The 19,546-nt window shown below is 53.0% G+C and overlaps 1 protein-coding gene across 1 annotated transcript in view; it reads right to left on the reverse strand.

The window, feature by feature from the left end:
• LOC133341883 (hemicentin-1-like) overlaps positions 1-19,546 on the reverse strand; it is a 254,826-nt gene that overhangs the window by 25,953 nt on the left and 209,327 nt on the right. The window contains 17 exon segments of the mRNA XM_061550695.1: positions 247-417; positions 1,224-1,394; positions 2,147-2,317; positions 3,197-3,367; positions 3,682-3,852; positions 5,019-5,291; positions 6,133-6,214; positions 7,432-7,622; positions 9,533-9,667; positions 10,807-11,020; positions 11,880-12,070; positions 12,795-13,109; positions 13,655-13,789; positions 14,489-14,626; positions 16,191-16,298; positions 18,064-18,228; positions 18,850-18,971. Of these exon segments, the coding sequence (XP_061406679.1) occupies positions 247-417; positions 1,224-1,394; positions 2,147-2,317; positions 3,197-3,367; positions 3,682-3,852; positions 5,019-5,291; positions 6,133-6,214; positions 7,432-7,622; positions 9,533-9,667; positions 10,807-11,020; positions 11,880-12,070; positions 12,795-13,109; positions 13,655-13,789; positions 14,489-14,626; positions 16,191-16,298; positions 18,064-18,228; positions 18,850-18,971 (2,924 nt within the window).

A 19,546-nucleotide genomic window follows, 5' to 3' on the forward strand; every position in this document is an offset into this window, starting at 1 on the left:
CCCCCCTCACCTGACTGTTGAAGAAGCCGCCGTGACATCACCAACTGCCGTGAGAGCACGGGTCATTCCCCCATTTCCCTGCGAGTCGTGGCATTGCTGCTATTAATACGTTACCTATTTCTATGTCGTAGCCAGGCACGATTTACAAATGACAGCCAGTTGGAAAACCAGCCGCACCGCGAGTTGCATGGAGCTGGCACGGCTCGGCTGTGCCAGCGGATAAAGGGTTAAGAGCGTTGCCCGTACCGGCGCACGGCTCGCCGTGGCACTGCTGCATCTGCGAGTCGGAGCCCACGCACGCGCGGCCCCCGCTGGCGGGCCTCGGGTTGTCGCACGTGCGGTGGCGTCGCGCCTGGCCTCCGTTGCACGAGCGGCTGCACGGGCCCCAGCCGCTCCACGGGGCCCAGTTGCCGTGAACTACCCCGGCGGGGGGAGGAGGAGAGGGAGGAGAGATCGCGCGGTGGTAAATCTGGGACAATTTGGCACAGGTGCTCAGGATGGGATGTGACGATTCGCCGAGTCGTTGGTTATAATTGACTGGCTTCAGTTGCTCCTTAGCCGCCATGGCTGGGTACACTCTCGACCGTGTACAATAAAAGTATTAATTCATCAGATGCACCTTCAATAATGATACTAATGCAATTTATCATGCGTGCACAATATTTGGCGGACTCCATGCAGAATAAGCCTTCTCGGGTTTCCACAAAATTGCAAGCGCCACTTGTGCACACAATGACTGGGCCATGTGCCATTTTGGCAATAATAATAATAGTGGACTAGATCCTATCTGTCTGCACATTCCACCACAGGGCTGTGATACTTTAAGTTGTAAATAGAATAACAAACGTCCTTTAATCAATTGATCGTCCGATTCTTGAGCTCATGTTAACTGAAAAACGCCGTCATCGTCGTCGCGTCGTCGCCATTATTGCCTCGTCGCCGTCCTCATGTCGTTACGTCATCGCGTCATCGCCATCATCACCGTCATCGTCGTCATCGTGTCATTGCCATCATCACGTCATCACCGTCATCGCCGTCATCGCGTCATCATCATTATTGCCGTCATCGCGTCATTGCTGTCATTGCGTCATCGCCATCATCACCGTCATCGTCATCATCACGTCATTGCGTCATCACCGTCATCGTCGTCATCGTCGCCATCGCCGTCATTGCATCATCACGGTCATTGTCGTCATCGCCGTCATCGCGTCGGCGACACGCACCGGGGCAGGGCTCGCTGTTGCAGAAGTCGACGTGGATGTCGCTGCCCTCGCACGAGTGACCGCCGTGCTGGGGCGGCGGTTCGGAGCAGGAGCGCGAGCGCTGGCGGGAGCCGCCCCCGCACGACACCGAGCACGGGCCCCAGCCGCTCCACACGGACCACTTCCCGTCGACTGCACACGCCGCGCGAGGGGCGGGGGGGAACGCACGCACGCGTGTTGTGAGCGGTGGACGCGCAGTCGCCCGGACGCACGCGCTGCTGAGATCCTCGCCCGAGCCTTCCTCGCATTCGGGACTCGAATCCTGAAACTATCTGCTCTATGGCCTCCCCTCACCCCCCACCCAAATCCAACATCTCCAAACGCCACACGTCCAAGATGTTTCTGCCAGACTCCTCAGCCGCACTCACATCTCTCCAATTGCTCCCAATCACGACTCGAGATTGTGTCCCCCAGTGGCAATGTTTATACATCGCACCTCTCATCTGAGGCTGAGTTGACCTAGGGAAGGCCCAGGACCGGTTCAGATAATCATCATTCGTGTTGGTGGCCGTGAGCGGGAATCGAGCTTGAGTCGCTGGGTTCCTAGCACAGCAGAGCTAGCCGCTAGCTGCACTACTGCCACACACATGCACACACATGCACGCACAAAAAGATACAAAGATCCCCCCTATAGCCTTAACAGACTGTAGGAGCAAGTGCTGTCAGCGAGCACCCATGAAGGCCAGCGCGGCACACGAGGGGGTGGGTGGCCAACACCATACCCAGCCGATGTTTATAACACACTGCACCAGGAACTCATTTGAGGCTGAGTAGATCTAGGGGAGAACCGGTTCAGATAATCGTCACTGGTGTGCAGTGCGCTAACCGCTACACCACCGCTCCCACAGACACACACACGCACACACAGCTTGCCACGGCCTCACCTGGACACTTGCGGGCACTGCAGACCTGCGTCTGGGTGTCAGCGCCCGGGCAGCTGGGCCCGTCGTATGCCGGAGGGGGCTCGTTGCAGAGCCGCAGGCGCGTCTGGGAGCCCTCGCCGCACGCGACGCTGCACACACCCCACGGCTGCCAGGCTCCCCAGTTCCCAGCCACTGCAAAAGCAGTCGAGGGCCATGCAACCACGGGTCACATAGTCATGAGTCACATAGTCATGAGTCACATAGTCATGAGTCACAGGTTCACGAGCCACATAGTCATGAGTCACAGGTTCACAGGTCACAAGTCACGCGTTCATGAGCCACGCGTTAACGTTGTCACATGTTCATGGATTACAAGTTCATTAATCACAGGGTCACGAGCCATGTGAGTCACGCGTTCAAAAGCCACAAGATCGCGAGTCACATGTTCATGAGTCGCATGTTAATGAGCCAAACAATGACAAGCCACACATGCAATAGCTACGATATCATGGGCCACACGTTTTAACACCGTTGTTCGCGAGTCAAGGACTCACAAGGCATGCGTTCATGGGCTATAGGCAATGAGGCCATCACCACAAGCCACGGACTCACAAGCCACCACGTCAAGAGACAAGTCATGCCCTCAGGAGACGTATTATCGTGCTCCGCAGATGTTGTGAGTGCTATGCATATACATCGTAGATTCTTGTCACACGTAAGCATTGATGCCACATAAACCTACGATTAGCACCTCCGATTAGCACGGTTGGCTACTTACGGTAAGAAATAAATTCACACGTAGATACAGAGCCACCTTTGTGACGGGTCTCTGTATTTATCCCTGTTGCTCTGTGCCCCCTTTATCGTTCCTATTCTGCTGTAATGTGCACTATTGCTTATTTTATTGAGGGTGATTTTGGCACGTAAAATAAAGACAAATTGATTGATGATTGTTTTTTTTAAGGCATAGTAATTTACTGGACATCTGTGAAAAAGAGCTTCATAGCTCATCAGATTTCTCCAGGATTAATAAAGATTCTGATTCTGAAAACCGACATGAGCGCCACGCACCGGGGCAAGGACGCGCGTTGCACAGGATGCGCTCGAGGGGGCGGCCCTCGCAGGCCCGGCCGCCGTGCTGGGCCGGCGGGTTGCCGCATGTGCGCGTGCGCGTGCGGTTCCCCTGGCCGCAGGAGCGCGAGCACTCCTCCCAGGGGCTCCAGTCCGACCAGCCGCCGTCCACTGCGGTGGGAGGAGTGGAGGGGTAGAAGTGACCGTGATGTGAGCGGTGGGGTGAGTGGTTAAGTGAGCGGTGAGATGAATGGTGGGGTGAGCGGTGAGGTAAGTGGTGGCGGTGAGCGGTGATGTGAACAATGAGATGAGTGGCGAGGTGATAGATAGGGTGAGCGATGCGGTGAGTGGTGACACGAGGGGTGGGAGGCGAGCCGTGGGGGTGAGCGGTGATGTGAGCGGTGGAGTGAGCAGTGGAGTGAGCGGTGGGGTAAGCGGTCGGGACGAGCGATGGGAGGCGAGCGGTGGGGGTGAGCGGTGCACACCTGGGCAGGGTCGGCTGGCACAGGGGCGGCTGTCGGAGGCGGGGCCGGCGCACGGCCGCCCCCCGTTGGCCGGGATGGGGCTGTTGCAGACGCGCACTCTCTCCTGCAGGCCCTGGCCGCACGATGTGCTGCAGGGGCCCCACTCGAGCCACTCGGAGAAGCCGCCGTGAACTGCACGGCGCAGACACAGGAGCCACGGCATGCGGTCGCCCCCCTCCCGTCAGCTGGCGTGGGCGTTCGCAAAAAACGTCGAATTTTACGATCTGCGGATTTTTACTTTAAATTTAACACGAAGGAAAATAAAGTGGCACTGTAGGGCGCACGTATGTTGGAAGAGCAAAGGGCTTTGTTACGATGTGTAAAGTTGGTTAACATGATTGCTTTTTAGAATATATAAATATATAAACGTACCATGGATGCTAAATAAATGTCTTTCACATCCATTGTTTTGTCCTGCTAATGACGGCTCTGCTAGGGTGATCTTCTTCTCTTCTTTAGTGCTGCCTAACGGCGTGTGCGACTTCACGATGATATTGGTCCCGGTCTAGCACGGCGTGTAGAGTTTGTGCTGTTGTTAATTGTAGCCATGTTTTGATGTTACTGAGCCATGTCGTTTTTGGCCGTCCTGGTCGTTTTTTCCCTTCGATTTTTCCTTCCAGGATTTGCTTTAATAGCTGGTATTTGTGGTCGTTTCGGGCAATGTGGCCTAGGTAGTAACACTTCCTGCTAATGATGGTCTTCAGCAGTTGCCTGTCAGTGCCCATATCTTGCAGAACTTGTGTATTGGTGGTTTTGGCTGATCTTATAGATTAATAATCTTCATGGCAAGCTTGTAAACAACTCAGAGTCAGCTAGCAGCCAGCTCCAATCTAGCCCATAGACATCTGGCAGCCTACCCAGCTTCATTCCAGATCCAGCCCAGATAGAGACGGGCCAGAACCAACAAGGAGGAAATTCACAGCCTGCCCAGGGCCCAGCCCAGCACCAGTCACTGAATTGCGCGCGTTCAGATGCGCTTCTGCGGCCGTCTGGAACGCTCTTCCTTCCAATATTAGGAAGTCACTGGAGCTATGCGCTTTTAAATCATCTATATTGAAAACTAATTTCTCTAGAACTCCTGTTCAGTTTTATGTCCTTCCTCCGCACCTCCGATTAGTAAAAGTTGGCTAGGTATGATGCGAAAGAAGTTCAACATACGCACGTACACACAGTCCAGAACGATCTCAGAGCCATCCTGGCACAGCATATTGCTTTTTATGGTGGCGTGCGGAGAAGTAGAAGAAGAGTGTGAAGTAGAAGAAGGAGTGCGCGTTCGAGCGCGAACTTTCACACCCGACCTTGCACGGTGAGAGTTGCGCGCACGAGCGCGGAGCCCATGAGGTTGCGCGCCACGCACTCGTACTCGTCCGTGTCGTCTTTGCGCGCTGGCGCCAGGCGCAGGGACCCGTCGGGCGCCACCGTCACGCGCCCGTCGAGGCGCAGCGGCCGCCCCCCGCGCCGCGTCCACTCGACCGCCGGGGCGGGCTCCCCGTCGGCCGAGCAGCGCAGCGCCGCCACGCTGCCCGCGTCCACCACGGTGTCCGTCGGCTCCACTGAGAAGGTGGGAGCTCCTGCGCGAGCACGCGGGGACAGGGGAAAGAAAGGGAGAAGATGAGACGAGTGGCGATCCCGCGGTGGCGGTTTTTTCCTGGCCGTGCTGTAAAGCTCCCCGGCGTTTTCCAGTTCCTTTGAAGCAGCTCACAGCGCGCGGAGCGAAACGTCGGACGTCGTGTCCGAGCAAATCTGGCTTTTCCGAGTCAGAATCTTTATTTTAATTTGGAGGAATCCGATAAGCTAATAAGCTCTCTTGATCACAGGTGGTTCAGTAAACAATACAGGGTGCACGATGCGAAATCACATCGGAGAGCAATTCATGCCCAACACCGGGCTGTACGTGAACGGGAGAACTCACTTTACTCATGCGAAGTGATGGGCACGGTTTTATAACTGCAGTTTAGCCAAAAACAATATTTAATATGGTGGTATATTGTGTGTGCATTAATTGGTTACTGGGCTTAAACCATCAACTCCCTACACTTGAGAACCCAATTTAATCGAGAGTGGCTTCCCGAATTAAAACCCAGCACCTGAGCAGGCTCAGAGCTATAACCTCTGAACCACACAGGAAGGTAATTTATTGCTGGTTTTCATTGTTATTACAATAAAATTCTGCTTGTGCTATCAGACTCCTGTCATTTCTACTACCAGCTCAGGCCGACTGTGACCAACGCCAGAGCTCATCTCAAGTACGGTTTTTGTCACAATTTTGACAGCTGAGGACGAGCGCAATCAGCAAAAGACCCGAAAAATGCGATGAACGGCCTCTCCGTCACGCGCATGAGGAGTCGTGCCGAGCGTCCGCGGTGCGATTGCCGCCGCGAGCGCGACGGTGTCGGTGTCATCGCCTCTCACTCTGCAGCGTCAGGGTGACCATTCTCTGCACGACTCCGGCGTCGTTGGTCGCCACGCATTTGTAGTCGCCGGCATCCTCGTTCTGTGCATGGACACAAGGACACACACACAAACATATATACATACAGTGGTACCCCGGTGTTATAGGCTTCTCAGCCTGCTGGGCCAAGTGCGGTTTACGAGCACCTACGAAGGCCGGCACCAAAGGGGGGCCCTCTTTGTCTCTGCATGTTTACTACACACCACACCAGGTCCTCATTTGAGGCTGGGTCGACCTAGGTGAATAGAATTCTGGTCGCCGGGTTCGTAGCGCAGCGCGCTAACAGCTACGCTACCGCTCTCCACTACTTACATACAGAGACAAACATACGTACATACACACACAAACACGTACCCATATATCCATCGTGCACAATTAGATTTGAGAACCAAGAAGCTGCAATGTCAGAGTTGAATTCACCATTTATTTACAGAAGCAGATTTAAACCACTGCACCATTCTGTGTCAATATAGTTTTGGTAATAAAAAAAATAGCTCCGACTTCAATTCTTGGGGGTTGTGTTCTCATTTAAAACGCCAGGCCCCACTGTAGCGAAATATTAAATCACTCGCTTGGTATGCAGGTGGTCGAGGGTTTGATCCCGACCCTGACGCCTGTATAGTTGGTGTTTGCATGTTCTCCCTGTGGTCGCGTGGATTTTTCTCCTGGCCCTCTGGTTTTTCCCTTTCAAATTTAGAATCCACATCACACGTTTAAAGTATTCGGCTGCTATACATTTCCATGCGGTAAGCCACTTTGTTGACCTATCATTTGCAATGGCCAAGACGCTTCTGAAAAAGAGCTATATAGCTCGGTGGGCCTCACCTGGTAAAATAAAAATCATCATCATCATCACGACAATGGGGAGATCGCCCGTAGGTGCCCACTGGGCATTCTGTCATTTGTTTCCACTGTCCTCTCTGTCTTGTGCCAATATGCTCAAGTAGTGGCAAATCTTTCTGGCACCGATCTCTTATGTCACCAAGCCATTCTCTGTTAGGTCTTCCTCTCTTTTGGTTCCTTCCATATTGCCGAACAACAACAACAACGCAATCTTTATTTCCCTGTTGTTGTCCCTCCTACTACAAATAGTGCCAGTTTCCTTCTCATCACTGCCTGCATCAGGTTGTCTTCTTCATATGCGCAACTTTTTTCTTACGCCTACGTTGCTCACTCTTTGGGTCAAAATAAAATAACTAAATAGTTTATTTTATAGTTTAGTACCGCGCCAGGACCCCGGGGGTCCCTCGCTCACTCACCACCGTGCCGTAGATGGCGAGCGAGCCGTTGCTGAGCTGGCGCACGCGGTTGCCCACCGTGACGGGCACGCCCTGCTTGTTCCAGCGGATGACCGGCGCCGGGTCTCCCCGTACCTCGCAGTTCAAGATCGCGTTACCGCCCAGGGGTTCGATGCGATTGGTGATCACGTCCCCGTCGAAGATGGGAGGCTCTGCGCACGGGGTCAACGGATGACAGCGCGTGCCCCATCGAAGTGATGTTACTGTGTCTCTGCTCAAACAATGGGTGGTGATGGTGCTCGGTTTCCACCGATCGCGACCCTGAGATAGTGATGATGGACTTCCCACGTTCCATGGTGGGGATCAGTCTTGCCACAGGATCAAGACTGCCAGTAATTCACCTATTGTCGGCTAAATCATCCCCCGACCGGGATTTAAACTCACAACTGTCCAACTGCGATCCAAACACTCTAAGAACCAAGCCACCTGGATAGTTTATGCTCAGCCCTTTTGTCAGTCCACTGCTGGATGAGAGCCCCCACCCCACCCCCATGCGGTGTGGGTCACGTGGGTAATGTGACCGTATTTTATGCCGTTCAATGAGAGCGAACTGACCGTTCCCCATCATGGACGACTGGCTATATACGTTCGCACGAAAGCAACCGTGTCCCGGAATGAAAGTCCATTTTGTTCAGCTAGGAGAGACTCCCCGAGTATCGAGGCATCCTTCAGAAGGATCCCGCTTCTGAAGTAAAAACCAATTCCTGCTTAAACAGGTCCTCGCGCGGAAGGCGGCGTGCCCCACCAGGGAGGGACGACACGTACTGAACTCCACATAGAGAGAGAGATGAATAACCAACTGGGTGCACTGCCTTCTACAGACCATTTGAGGTGCAATGCACGTGGATTAGGAGAGGTGCAAGCAGATTGAGAGGGATTCAGGTGGATGGGCAATGATTTGGGTGGATGAGGAGTTGTGTAGGTGGCTGGGGAGTGGGGCCGGTGTGTGAGAAGTAATTCAGGTTGATTGGGAGGGATGCTGGCGGATGAGGAGTGATGCGGGTGGATTGAGAGTGGCGAAGATAATAATTTCAACGAGGGACGCACACAGTTTGCGCTCACTCTCGTGCAGAGAGAACGACTCGGAAGCGCGAAAACCCACGGAAAAGCAGGACGACAGTCACGCGATGAGTCGGTGACAGCAACTGCCCAAGCTCTGCGGTCCTCTATACATGAAGGTGTTATCGGCCAATCAATGAGTGTTTACACGTAGGAGGAAAGCGGTGCACCCGGAGAAAACCCAGGCGTGCAACGGGAAGCACACTATCCCATACTGACGGAACAGGCGGAGTGCACATTTCTGCTCTGCTGCCTTCTTATGACGTTCCAGGGGTACACTCCCTCCTTGACGCCAAATGGAAAGGGAGTTTCACGACATTTATGCCATCGACCAACCCTCGCTACTACCTCCACAGTGCTGGATTAGAGGCTATGTGCAGCAGCATAGCCACCACCTGCCCGCCTAAAGGATAAATGAGTTGCACGCTAGAATGGAGTTAACGGTGTTGATGCTGTCATTACGCGGGCCCGGCTATAAACGTACAGCGACCACGCTTGCCAGCAGAACGCAGGCCCCTTTGCGTGGAACGACACCCAACTGCAAAAAAAATCCCACGAACAGCAAATATCTCGAGTTTTACCGCTTCAACCCTCATCTTTACCCTTTTCCATTACGGATGTCTGTAAGTTGCATTGTGGGTCCCGTTCACCGCCGAATCTCAGAACACGCAAGCGGTTCAGCCTTCATTTTATTTAGAAAGGCCATCGTGGCAATGTTTTTAAAGACATTGTACTCACCGCAGAGAATTGTAGTGACACGACCGCACTCTATGATAGCTGGCACCAAACTGTGTCACATGCCCTCCCGTCATGGCCTTTTGGGAGCCTCGGTACCGATGAAGTTTTTTGTTTGTTTTTCTTCCGGTTCCGTTTCGATAACGTACACGTGCGTCATGGAATTGGAACGGGAAAGGGTTAAATGTCCACGTCGCGATGAGATGGCATCGCTGTGCGTCACTGGAGGTGTTTTCGAGTGTCAACGGTGCATCGTGACTGGTCGCACCTTTGACGTAGACGGAGCCCAGCGCCCTCACGGAGCCCACGGCGCTCGTGGCTGTGCAGGTGTACGTGCCGCCGTCCGACTTCGAGACGCCGTCGACCACCAGCTCGCTGCGCCCGCTCGCGCTCGAGGGCGTCACTGAGTCCCGAGGGAGAGGAGACGGCGGAGAGAGAAGAACGCGCAACGAGGCGAGCTGGTCAGGTGGCACAGAGGTCAGGGTGACGAGCCACACCCTGCGCATATTCTGGGTTTGTGGCATAAATACAGATCTAAATATCTGATGGGTAAACGAAATATTTTTTTATTTTACCAGGTAAGGCCCAACGAGCTATATAGCTCATTTTCAGAAGCGACCTGGCCACAAATGATAGCTCTTCAAAGTGGCTTATCACGTGGAAATTTATAGCAGCCAAATCACTCTAAACGCAACGTTTCAAATACTCTAAACGCATATTTTAATTCGATACAGCATCGTCATTCATGCAAAATGCATCTCACAATGGCTGTGGAACCACAGGCAAGCTGGAAGGCTGCCAGGCGGTGAGCTGGTGCCAACAGCTGCTCCGCAGATCTCTGTGTATTGCATACCTGTCAACCCATACGGTTTAGCCGTATTCTTGTACAGGGAAATTGAGTGTTTAGGTCCCTATGGCGTACAGACATTTCAATACGGGCAACACATGTTTTGTTGTCTATTTATTTTGTGTGTCTCCCTTGTGATGGGACTTTGTAGGATGAACGTTGAGATTTATAGGGGCACGGGGTGACCAATAAGGTTTGAATTGGTCTGTAACAAGGTAGGCACTGATAAGGGGTCGACAGGTATGGTATTGAGATGTTTCCAGCCAAATTAGTGAATGCTATTTATGCATTTACGAGGAAACTGGAGCACTCGGAGAAAACCCACGCATGCGAGGGGGTAACGCTCTATCCCATGCAGAACGGACAGGCAAAATCAGTCTACACTTTCCTGCACTGCATTCCACTGGTTTGATATGATTACAGTATAGCCTATCGAATTTGTATTTTTGCTTTCTGAAGTGGCGCATCGCCTACCGAACTGGCTCGTTGCCTACTGAAGTACCTCAGTCCCTACTGAAGTGCCTTACTGCTCTCAAAGTGGTCTCATCGCCCCATCGCACGAGTCTCATTGCCCAGTCGAGTGGCTGATGGCCTACGCAAGTGGCCAGCAGAGAGAGGGGGGAACCGCGGCGGAACGCGGCGGCGGAACGCGGCGGCGGAACGCGGTGGCGGCGCCGGCTGAGCGGGCCATCTACCCGGCAGGATGTTGTTGTTGAAGGACCACGTGATGCTGGGGGTGGGGATGCCCGTGGCGGTGCAGCCCAGCACGAGGCGCTCGCCCTTGTTGAGGGAGACGTCTCCGGGCAGCTCGGTGAACGCGGGCGGCACGTGCACGCTCACAAGCGTCGTGCGCGAGTCCCTGCCCACCGCGTTCACCGCCACGCACGTGTAGTCGCCCGCGTCCGCCGGCTAGAGGTGGGGGGGGGGTTATCGCATGCGAACGTGCGCACGAATATGGTGAAGCGATCGCGGTCATGGACAAACGGATTGCTTGGCGACGCTCGCGTTGGCAGTGGTGCGAAATGTATGTCTGTATGTACGTTGAATTTCTTTCGCACTGTACACGAAAAATAGTTATCAAGAAATGAGTTTTCAGTCTCGAAATCACAAGGCCTCAGGACGTAAGTTAATAAGCACCTCCTTAGAAGTAAAGAAAAAAGTATAATCGGTGACAGAGCAAATTAGTGATGATGAGGTGAAAGTAGCGGTCAGGACAAAGACCTCTTCAAGACGGGCACTGCCAAGCTGCAGCGATGCTGGACCAAGAGCATTCATGTCGAGTTTGTATCGTACAATTATAAGCAATTGAATGAAAGTGTTGTTCTTTTGATGTACTGTACATGTGTGTACATGTACATTACATCGGCTTTGCAGGTTAAAGGAGAAAATTCACGTGCCCCTTCGATATGTTATATGTGCATTCGGGGAGTAACAATTCACCCCCCACTTTTTTTTTGGTTACATTTTTACTGTTTCTTTGTATTGTTTTTCAGTCGACAAAGATCTCCAGTATAGCCTTTAACAGACTGTTGGGGCAAGTGCTGTTAGCGAGCACGGCACATGAGGGGGTGGGTGGCCAACACCACGCTCGGCCGCCTTTGTCTCCCCAGTGGCGATGTTTACACATCGCACCGGGCACTCATTTGAAGCTGAGTCGACATAGGGGAGGCCCAGGACCGGTTCAAATAATCGTCACTGGTGTTGGGAATCTAACTCGGCTCGCCAGGTTCCTCTCACACACACACAACGCGTGCGTATGCACACCCACCGTCGCCTTCTCAAGAGCAAGCGTGCCTCCCCGCAGCAGCGCGTACTTTCCGGGCGTATCGTGCAGCGCTCGGCCCTCCCTCTCCCACGACACCGTGGGCTCGGGGAGGCCGTCCACGGCGCACGTCAGCTCCAACCTCCCGTGCTCCAGCACGGTGAGCTGGGCCGCGCCTTCACGGACACTCGGGGGCACTGCATCGACCGGGGCAGGGCGAGGAGGGACGCGGCAAGTCAGTGGCAACCGGCGTGTGAAGCACAGCCCATTGGCGGACGCACGCGGTGGTCCTACCCCCCCAGTGTAGCCTTAACAGCGCTGTTGGGGCAAGCGCTGTTAGCGAGTAGCGCCTATGAAGGCCGGCACTGTGACACATGACAGGGTGGGTGGCCAGCACCGTGCTCGGTCATCTTTCTCTCCCCAGTGGCGATGTTTACACACCGCACCAGGTTCTGATTTGGGCTTACCAAGTGGAGGCCCAGGACCGGTTCAGATAATCGTCCCCGGTGTTGGCCGTAAGTGGGAATCGAGCTCAGGCTACTGGGTTCGTTGCGCAGCACGCTAACTGCTGGACTACCGCTCCCCACGCAGGCATGTACAGGTTTGTGCAGGCATGTACAGGTGTGTGCAGGCATGAGCACACGTGTGTACAGGTTTGTGCAGGCATGTGTAGGCTTGTAGAGGCATGAGCACACGTGTGTTCAGGTTTGTACAGCAATGTGTAGGTTTGTACAGGCATGAGCACACGTGTGTACAGGTTGTGCAGCCATGTGTAGACGTGTACAGGCATGAGCACACGTGTGTATAGGTTTGTACAGCAATGTGTAGGCGTGTGCAAGCGTGTACAGGCATAGACTAGCGTGCACAGGTGTGTGCAGTCACGCGCCACTGGGGGGACGCACGGCGAGAGCTGCGTCTCACCGTGCACCACGAGCTTCGTGTGGGAGCTCGTCGAGCCGGCCGCGTTGGCGGCTGTGCAGGTGTAGCGGGCGGCGTCGCTGCGACGCGCGAAGGCGATCTGCAGCGCGCCCGAGGCGAGCACGCGCCTCCGCACGGCCGCGCCGCCCTCCCCGCCGGCACCAGTGTCAGACGAAGGGGCCTCGACTCCCAAAGGCCGCCCGTCCTTGAGCCAGGAGATGACTGGGCTCGGGGAGCCCTCGGCGTTGCAGGGCAGCGTGACCGTCCGGTCGGCCATCACCACCAGCTCGGCAGCGTGGGGCAGGATGGTGGGCGGCACTGCGAGGGGGGGGGCAGTGATGGCTGACGTCGTTAACCTGCCACGTAACTATTCCAACGGTTTTTATTTTTGCCAGGTAATGTGCCACTTGGCTAAGTAGCTCTTGTTCAGAAGCGACCTGGTCACAAATTATAGCTCAACGAGGTGGCTTGTCGCGTGGAAATTTACAGCACGATGTTGATTCTAAATGTAGAGGCAAAAACCGGAGGACCCGGAGATTAATCCATGCGACCACGGGGAGAACACGCAAACTCCAAATATACAGGCTATCCCTCTGCTTCACAGCGGAAGTTGCCGAGTTCCGACCACGACTCGCAAGTTCGTTAATCTGGAAACATCAACACTGCAATCACGGCAGAGGATGGCCCGTTTGTGAAGCGCAGCGCCTATCACAATCAGCCTTGTGCTGCAAGAACGGCGTGAATGCCAGACTGTGTAGCCAATTGCTATCATCGGGGGGGGGGGGGAGAGGCGGGCGAAGATCAGCGGGAGACTCCGACGTTTGGTGGTGGTGGTGATGCCACGCGCACCCTCTCTCTCTCACCTTGCACGCGGAGCTTCACCTTGCCCAGGGCGGTGCCGGCCGGGTTCTGGGCCACACACATGTAGGTGCCTCCGTCCTCCACCGCCGCTCGGGCGATCTGCAGCCCTCCGCTGGGCAGCACCGTGAAGCCCTCTCCTAACGGCACGTGCGCGCCGCGGCGGGCAGGGTAACGTCAACGGCCGTGCCCACTTAATCGGAACAATTATGATAATCGATTTTAACAATGGAAATACGGTCCATGGCCTTTATCCAGGAAAGCCTCGCTGAGTCTCAAGGCTTTTTTTCTTCTAGCGAGCAGGGCACAGCATTGAGATGCTTGGGTAATTCATCGTCGAGTGCATCCATGCGAGCAAGGGGAAACTGAACAGCCCGCGGAACACCCGCAGGCACGAAAGGGGACGACAATCGAAAACCCATGTTGGCTCATCCACGCTCTACTTGCTGTACTGCTTTTCAAAGGCCACTTCATGCTCTGCGGGAGGTCACATGCATTAGGCATGTAATGATCTCGACATAATCTACAAGCCCTATACTTAATGCCCCGAATTGCCAGTGTGCGCCACCATATTGTGCCCCGTTCTGGATCAGACCCTGACCAGAGTGGTAATCCATGGTCCAGACCAAAAATTGGTACCACCTAAAGCAGCAATGCTTCAGTAGTACTGAATTATATATATATATATACGGTGAATAAGAGATAATGATTTGGTAACCCACTCAGTTCAAATGTTTATGACATAACCCACTGCTATTGGCCACAGAAGGAAATTGGAACCACTAGGTGGTACCAACAAGTGCTCCCGTGGACGATGGTGATCCCTCGTGCGGCCGTACCGCTCGTGATCACGTTGATGCCCTCTCGCTGCCAGGTGATGGTTGGTTGAGGCGTCCCTCTGGCCTCGCACGGCAGGGTGATGTGGTAGTTGACAATCACCTCCATCTGGGACGGCGGGGCCTTGATGACCGGAGCCTCTGAACGACAGAAAACAAAAAACTCGACGGTGACTCCCTCTGAGGCATTCAGCAATCGGCTACAACAGTAGCTACAGCTGCAGTCACAGCTAAACAAAAAAACTCAAGTTTAACATTTTTTTTTACCAGATAAGGCCCACTGAGCTATATAGCTCTTTTTCAAAAGTGACAAATGATAGCTCGACGAATTGGCTTTTCACGCGGCTATTTGCAAATACACTAAATGCATGATCATGAATATGGAGGGAAGAGAACCCGGAGACAAATCCACATGACCACGGGGAGAACATTCAAACTCCAAACATACAGGCATCAGGGTCGGGATCGAATCCACGTGCTCCTGTATACCAGGCGAGGTAGTTAACATCTTGCCACCGTGGTGCCCAAACTGGTTAGCAGAGGAGCTGAGGGGGTGGGGGGGGGGGGCAAGGGTATAAGAATAAGCAGAGATAGCAGTAGCAGCAATAATAATTTTCATTTGTTAGGCGCCGCAAAGTATTCGCTCACTCTCGAAGAGGGAGAGCAACTCGAAGGCGTGAGGAGGAACTGCAGACGAGCTGGAAGGCAGCAGCCAGGCGGTGAGCTGGTGCCAACAATTGCCTAAGCTCTGCAGTCCCCTATATGTTAATATGTTTTCAGCCAGTTCATCAGCGTTTACATGTAGCAACAGTGACAGGAGTAGAACTAGCAGCAGTGGCTGGAAAAACAATAGCAGTAGCAGTCGAGGCAACAGCAACAGTAGCAACAGCAGCTGCATTAGACACGGTATCAGTAGCAGCATCAAGAGAGGCAGTATCTGTAGAGGAAACGGCCAACAACAATAGCTGTAGTAGTGGCAGCTATAGAAACAGCAGAAGCATTAGAAGCAACCAGTACTAGTAGTAGTAGCAGGAAGCAATAGCATAATTAGTAACACTATCAGTTCACGTTACCAAAGCAGAAGCAGCTTATACAAGTGACAGTAGCAGACAGCAGCAGACGCAACAGGAACATCAGTAGGGGCAGGAGCAGCAGTATTAAAATGTACCGTATTTGGATTAAAAATAATTCCAATACACGGTAGGCTTACGCAAACAACATTAAGATTCGTAATAGATTTTCGGGTCGGATCTTCGTGTGAGCGACGTGCCAACGCGTGACGTTCCAAACTTGTCACATCACCCGCAAGCCATTCGAGTGTAATACGCATGGCAGTCATCGTCCCTTACTGTGAAAACTTGGCAGGAGCCTCCTGAAAAAATGAGCCGTGAGACCCGGTGAGGCTCTCCTGGGTCAGCAATCAAGACACATGTTTTATCTCCCCATGGTTGCGTGGGTTTTTCTGGCTCCTCCGGTTTTTACCTCCACATTTAGAATCAACGTGTGTTCATTGAGCATTTGGCTGCTTCACATTTCCACGTGATAAGCCACTTCGTTGAGATATCACTTTTGGCCAGGTCGCTGCTGAAAAAAAAATTACATCGCAGAGTGGCGCCTTACCTGGTAAAATAAAAAACAGTTGAGTGGAGTGTCGTTTTTAAAACGATTACGGTGAGAGCGGCGTGCCCGTCCCGGCGATGCTCACCGTGCACCACGAGGCTGACGTGCCTCTTGGCAGAGCCGGCTGCGTTGCTCACGTGGCACACGTACTTGCCGGCGTGGTGCAGCAGCGCCGCGGTGATCTCAACCGTACCTGCAAGGGCAGCATCGTCACCGATTAACGACCGACGCAGTGCGGAGGAGAGGGCCCTACCTGCACCTGTGGCAAACTTATAATGTGGGTGGTCGTGTCGCGCAATCTGAGCAGCATCGAGCGCGGACAGTTTGTGAATGAGAGGCAAATTACGAATGAATGAGTGGCACTGTGGTGAGTATCGTCCATCTCACGATCTAAAAGAGAAACTGCATTTTAGAAATTATATTGCACGTATTTTTTTGGGAGGGGGGTTGGATCGGAGGTACATTGGTTAGCGTGCTGCTCTATATGCATCGGTCAAAGAATGGCCATGACTGACATGGCATGGGAAGACTCTCACCCAGCAGTGGATTGACAAAAGGTACCTGTACATGCGTGTATGTGTGTATGTGCGTGTGTTCGTGTACGCGCTCATCGCGGCCCAACCATGTCCCATCTACCGGTAGTGCTTCTCAACTCCAGTCCTCGCAACACCTCTGCCCCACGGTTCACCGGTTTTGTAAGCTACCAATCTCTTCCATTCACGTGCCAGAAACTGAGGGACTGGACACTGCATGCGCATAATGGATGGCAGACCCCACCACTGCTCCGCGCGGCTTTGCTTTACCAAGAAACCTGTGCGGCTCCCTCAACCGCTTCAGAACGGCGACCGGTCTCTGTGCACACATCTTCCATGAACTTTAGATGACCTACGGTGCAACGACTGTGGCCACCCAAACCACACAATGGACCGTATCGCCAACAACCGCATCAATCCACGTCCGCTGGTCGCACTACTTCCTGGAGTTATCATCACATGGCTCACACACGTGTAGTTTAGACCGACTTGTCGTATGCTAGAAGAAGATGGATGGTAATGATGAATAGCTTTACCGTGACATATTGCAAGGACTGGAGTTGAGAGACACTGAGTAAGAGTATATACTGCTGATTATTTGTGCGATGTTGATGCGTTGGCAGTGGTGCACAAGCACGATGAACAAAAAAATCCCAGCACATTCGTCAATATGATTGTGTGTGGCCTTAAAAGAAAAAAAGAAAAAATACGTGACGTTTCGGGCAATGTTCCTTCTTCATAGCGCAAATGGAGAGGCCAGAGTGATGACGTTAATGATGCATTGATAGGTAGATTGTGCCTTGTACTCACAAAGACAAATCTACCCACAATGCAATGTGCCAGCAACATTTAATCAGTTTACTTTTAACATGATTTAGTTTATTTAACAACGACAGAAGACTGAATGTTATCAAATAGATACAGTGTAACTATTTACATCCGCATTAAAAAAATACTGGTAATCAAAAACACGTAAAAAAAATGTAATTCTCATCCGGCCCCATGGTGTAAAGTGCAGTCTACAAACATCGTTAACTTGATTTATCTGGCATACCTATTTTTGCGTGCAATGAAGAAGGGCCATTGTTCAGAACGTAACGTGTTATATATACAGATATTTTATCTGAAGGCCACAGTGTGCTATTGACGAACGTGTTGACTTGTGTTATATACTGCTGGGCTTGCTTGGTTGCATCTGCCAGTCATCTCAGTCACTCAACCCGTGACACCGGGGGGTTGTCTCGTGACCTGCCAGCGAGCCTTCGGCACCTGACGTGGCCTCAAAGTGCACCTGGCCTGGCACAGGTGGCGTGGTGACATCGCCGCCCTTTAGTGGCGAATGGCGGTTGTCGTCGTGAGTTGTTGTCGTCGTCGTCATTGCTGTTAAGTTGTGCATGCGGCTGTCCTTGACGACGGCTCACCCACCGGTCGGCAGGACGCTGTAGCCCTCCCCGCGCAGCGGCAGCCGCACGCCGTCCTTGCTCCAGTGCAGCGTGGGCTCGGGGACGCCGGACGCGTGGCACGTGAGCAGCGCCGGCGACAGCTTGGTCACCACGAGCTCGGCGGCCTCGTCCGCGATGGAGGGCGGCACTGGGTGGCACACGGTGGGGTGTGGGGGGGGGGTGGCGTAAACGCGACTGCGCATGGGCATGACGGGGCGACCGGCTCGCAAGTGCGCCAACTCGCGATCTCAGTCCAGAGGTCGTCGTCTCAGTTAGAGGTCAATCTCAGTTCAATATCATCACCGTTTATCATCATGACCATGATCATCATTATAACCAGTCATCTTTGTCATCATCATCATCATCATCAGCATTTATTCATCTATTATTGTCGTGCTCGTGTAAACGGGCCGTAGCGCAACGTGCGCATTGCCCCGCTTGCCTCTCCGAGACACCGACCTTGACTCAACTCGATTCTCTGGTAAATAAATCAACGATACATTAACATCTGCTGGGGTTTGCAGGCATGGCTCACTCTGAAATAAAGAAGAATAGGCTTGATCCTTTCTGGCAATAAAACAGGTGTTAAGATGTTCAAACACTAAATAAATAGTATTTGAGAGGCATCTAGTGATGGGTATCTATTTGGCGATTGAACATCTTAGTGCCTGTTTAATTGCCAGATTGGGCAAAGCCTATTCCTATTTTTTTTCATCGTCTGGTTTACTGGCCAACAAAAAAAGCAGAAAGTCCCGTAGATATGACTCACCCTGCACCGTCAGGTCCATTTCCCTCTCGTCGGCTCCGGCCTCGTTCTGAGCCGAGCAGCGGTAGCGGCCCGTGTCCTCCACGGACGGCGAGATGATCACCAGCGAGCCCGACGACAGCACCCTGTGCTCCCCGCGGACGCGCCACGTTCAACGGCATTTAAGCACAGCGGTTGCTGTGGGCCTACAATGCTTCACGTTCGTAATAAGTTGCCAAATTTTGGGGCTTTTTACAATATCGGGTATTATTGTCGAATGCCAAGATTCCGAAATATGCCTTAGTTTGGCACCAACGTGTCTTGTGTGGAAATAATACAGTTGGAAGGATCTGAGTTTAAATCCTAGTCAGGGGTGGCTCAGTCCATCATCATCATCATTACTGCTTTGTGTGTTTAGTTTGTTGTCCTTCCCCGCACCTTCGATTAGCACGGTTGGCTACGTACGATGAGAAAAAAGTTCAACACACATACATACATCATCCCTCCAGTTCCATTAAGACGGCAACCACTTTGTTGGGAATTCAACAGAGATTCACCGACGAGTCCCTTCCATATTCATTCAGACTTTGAACCACTGGCTCAACACTCCCAAGAGGAGATGAACACTGTCCACAAACGCTCCACGCTTCAACATTTGACTCTGACCCCTCAGAGGATGTTCGTGGTGAGCGATTGGATTTCCCATCCGCCACCGCTCATC

This window comes from Lethenteron reissneri, chromosome 12, assembly GCF_015708825.2.
Source record: "Lethenteron reissneri isolate LAM-NWPU_2019-01 chromosome 12, ASM1570882v1, whole genome shotgun sequence".
Classification (NCBI taxonomy): Eukaryota; Metazoa; Chordata; class Hyperoartia; order Petromyzontiformes; family Petromyzontidae; genus Lethenteron; species Lethenteron reissneri.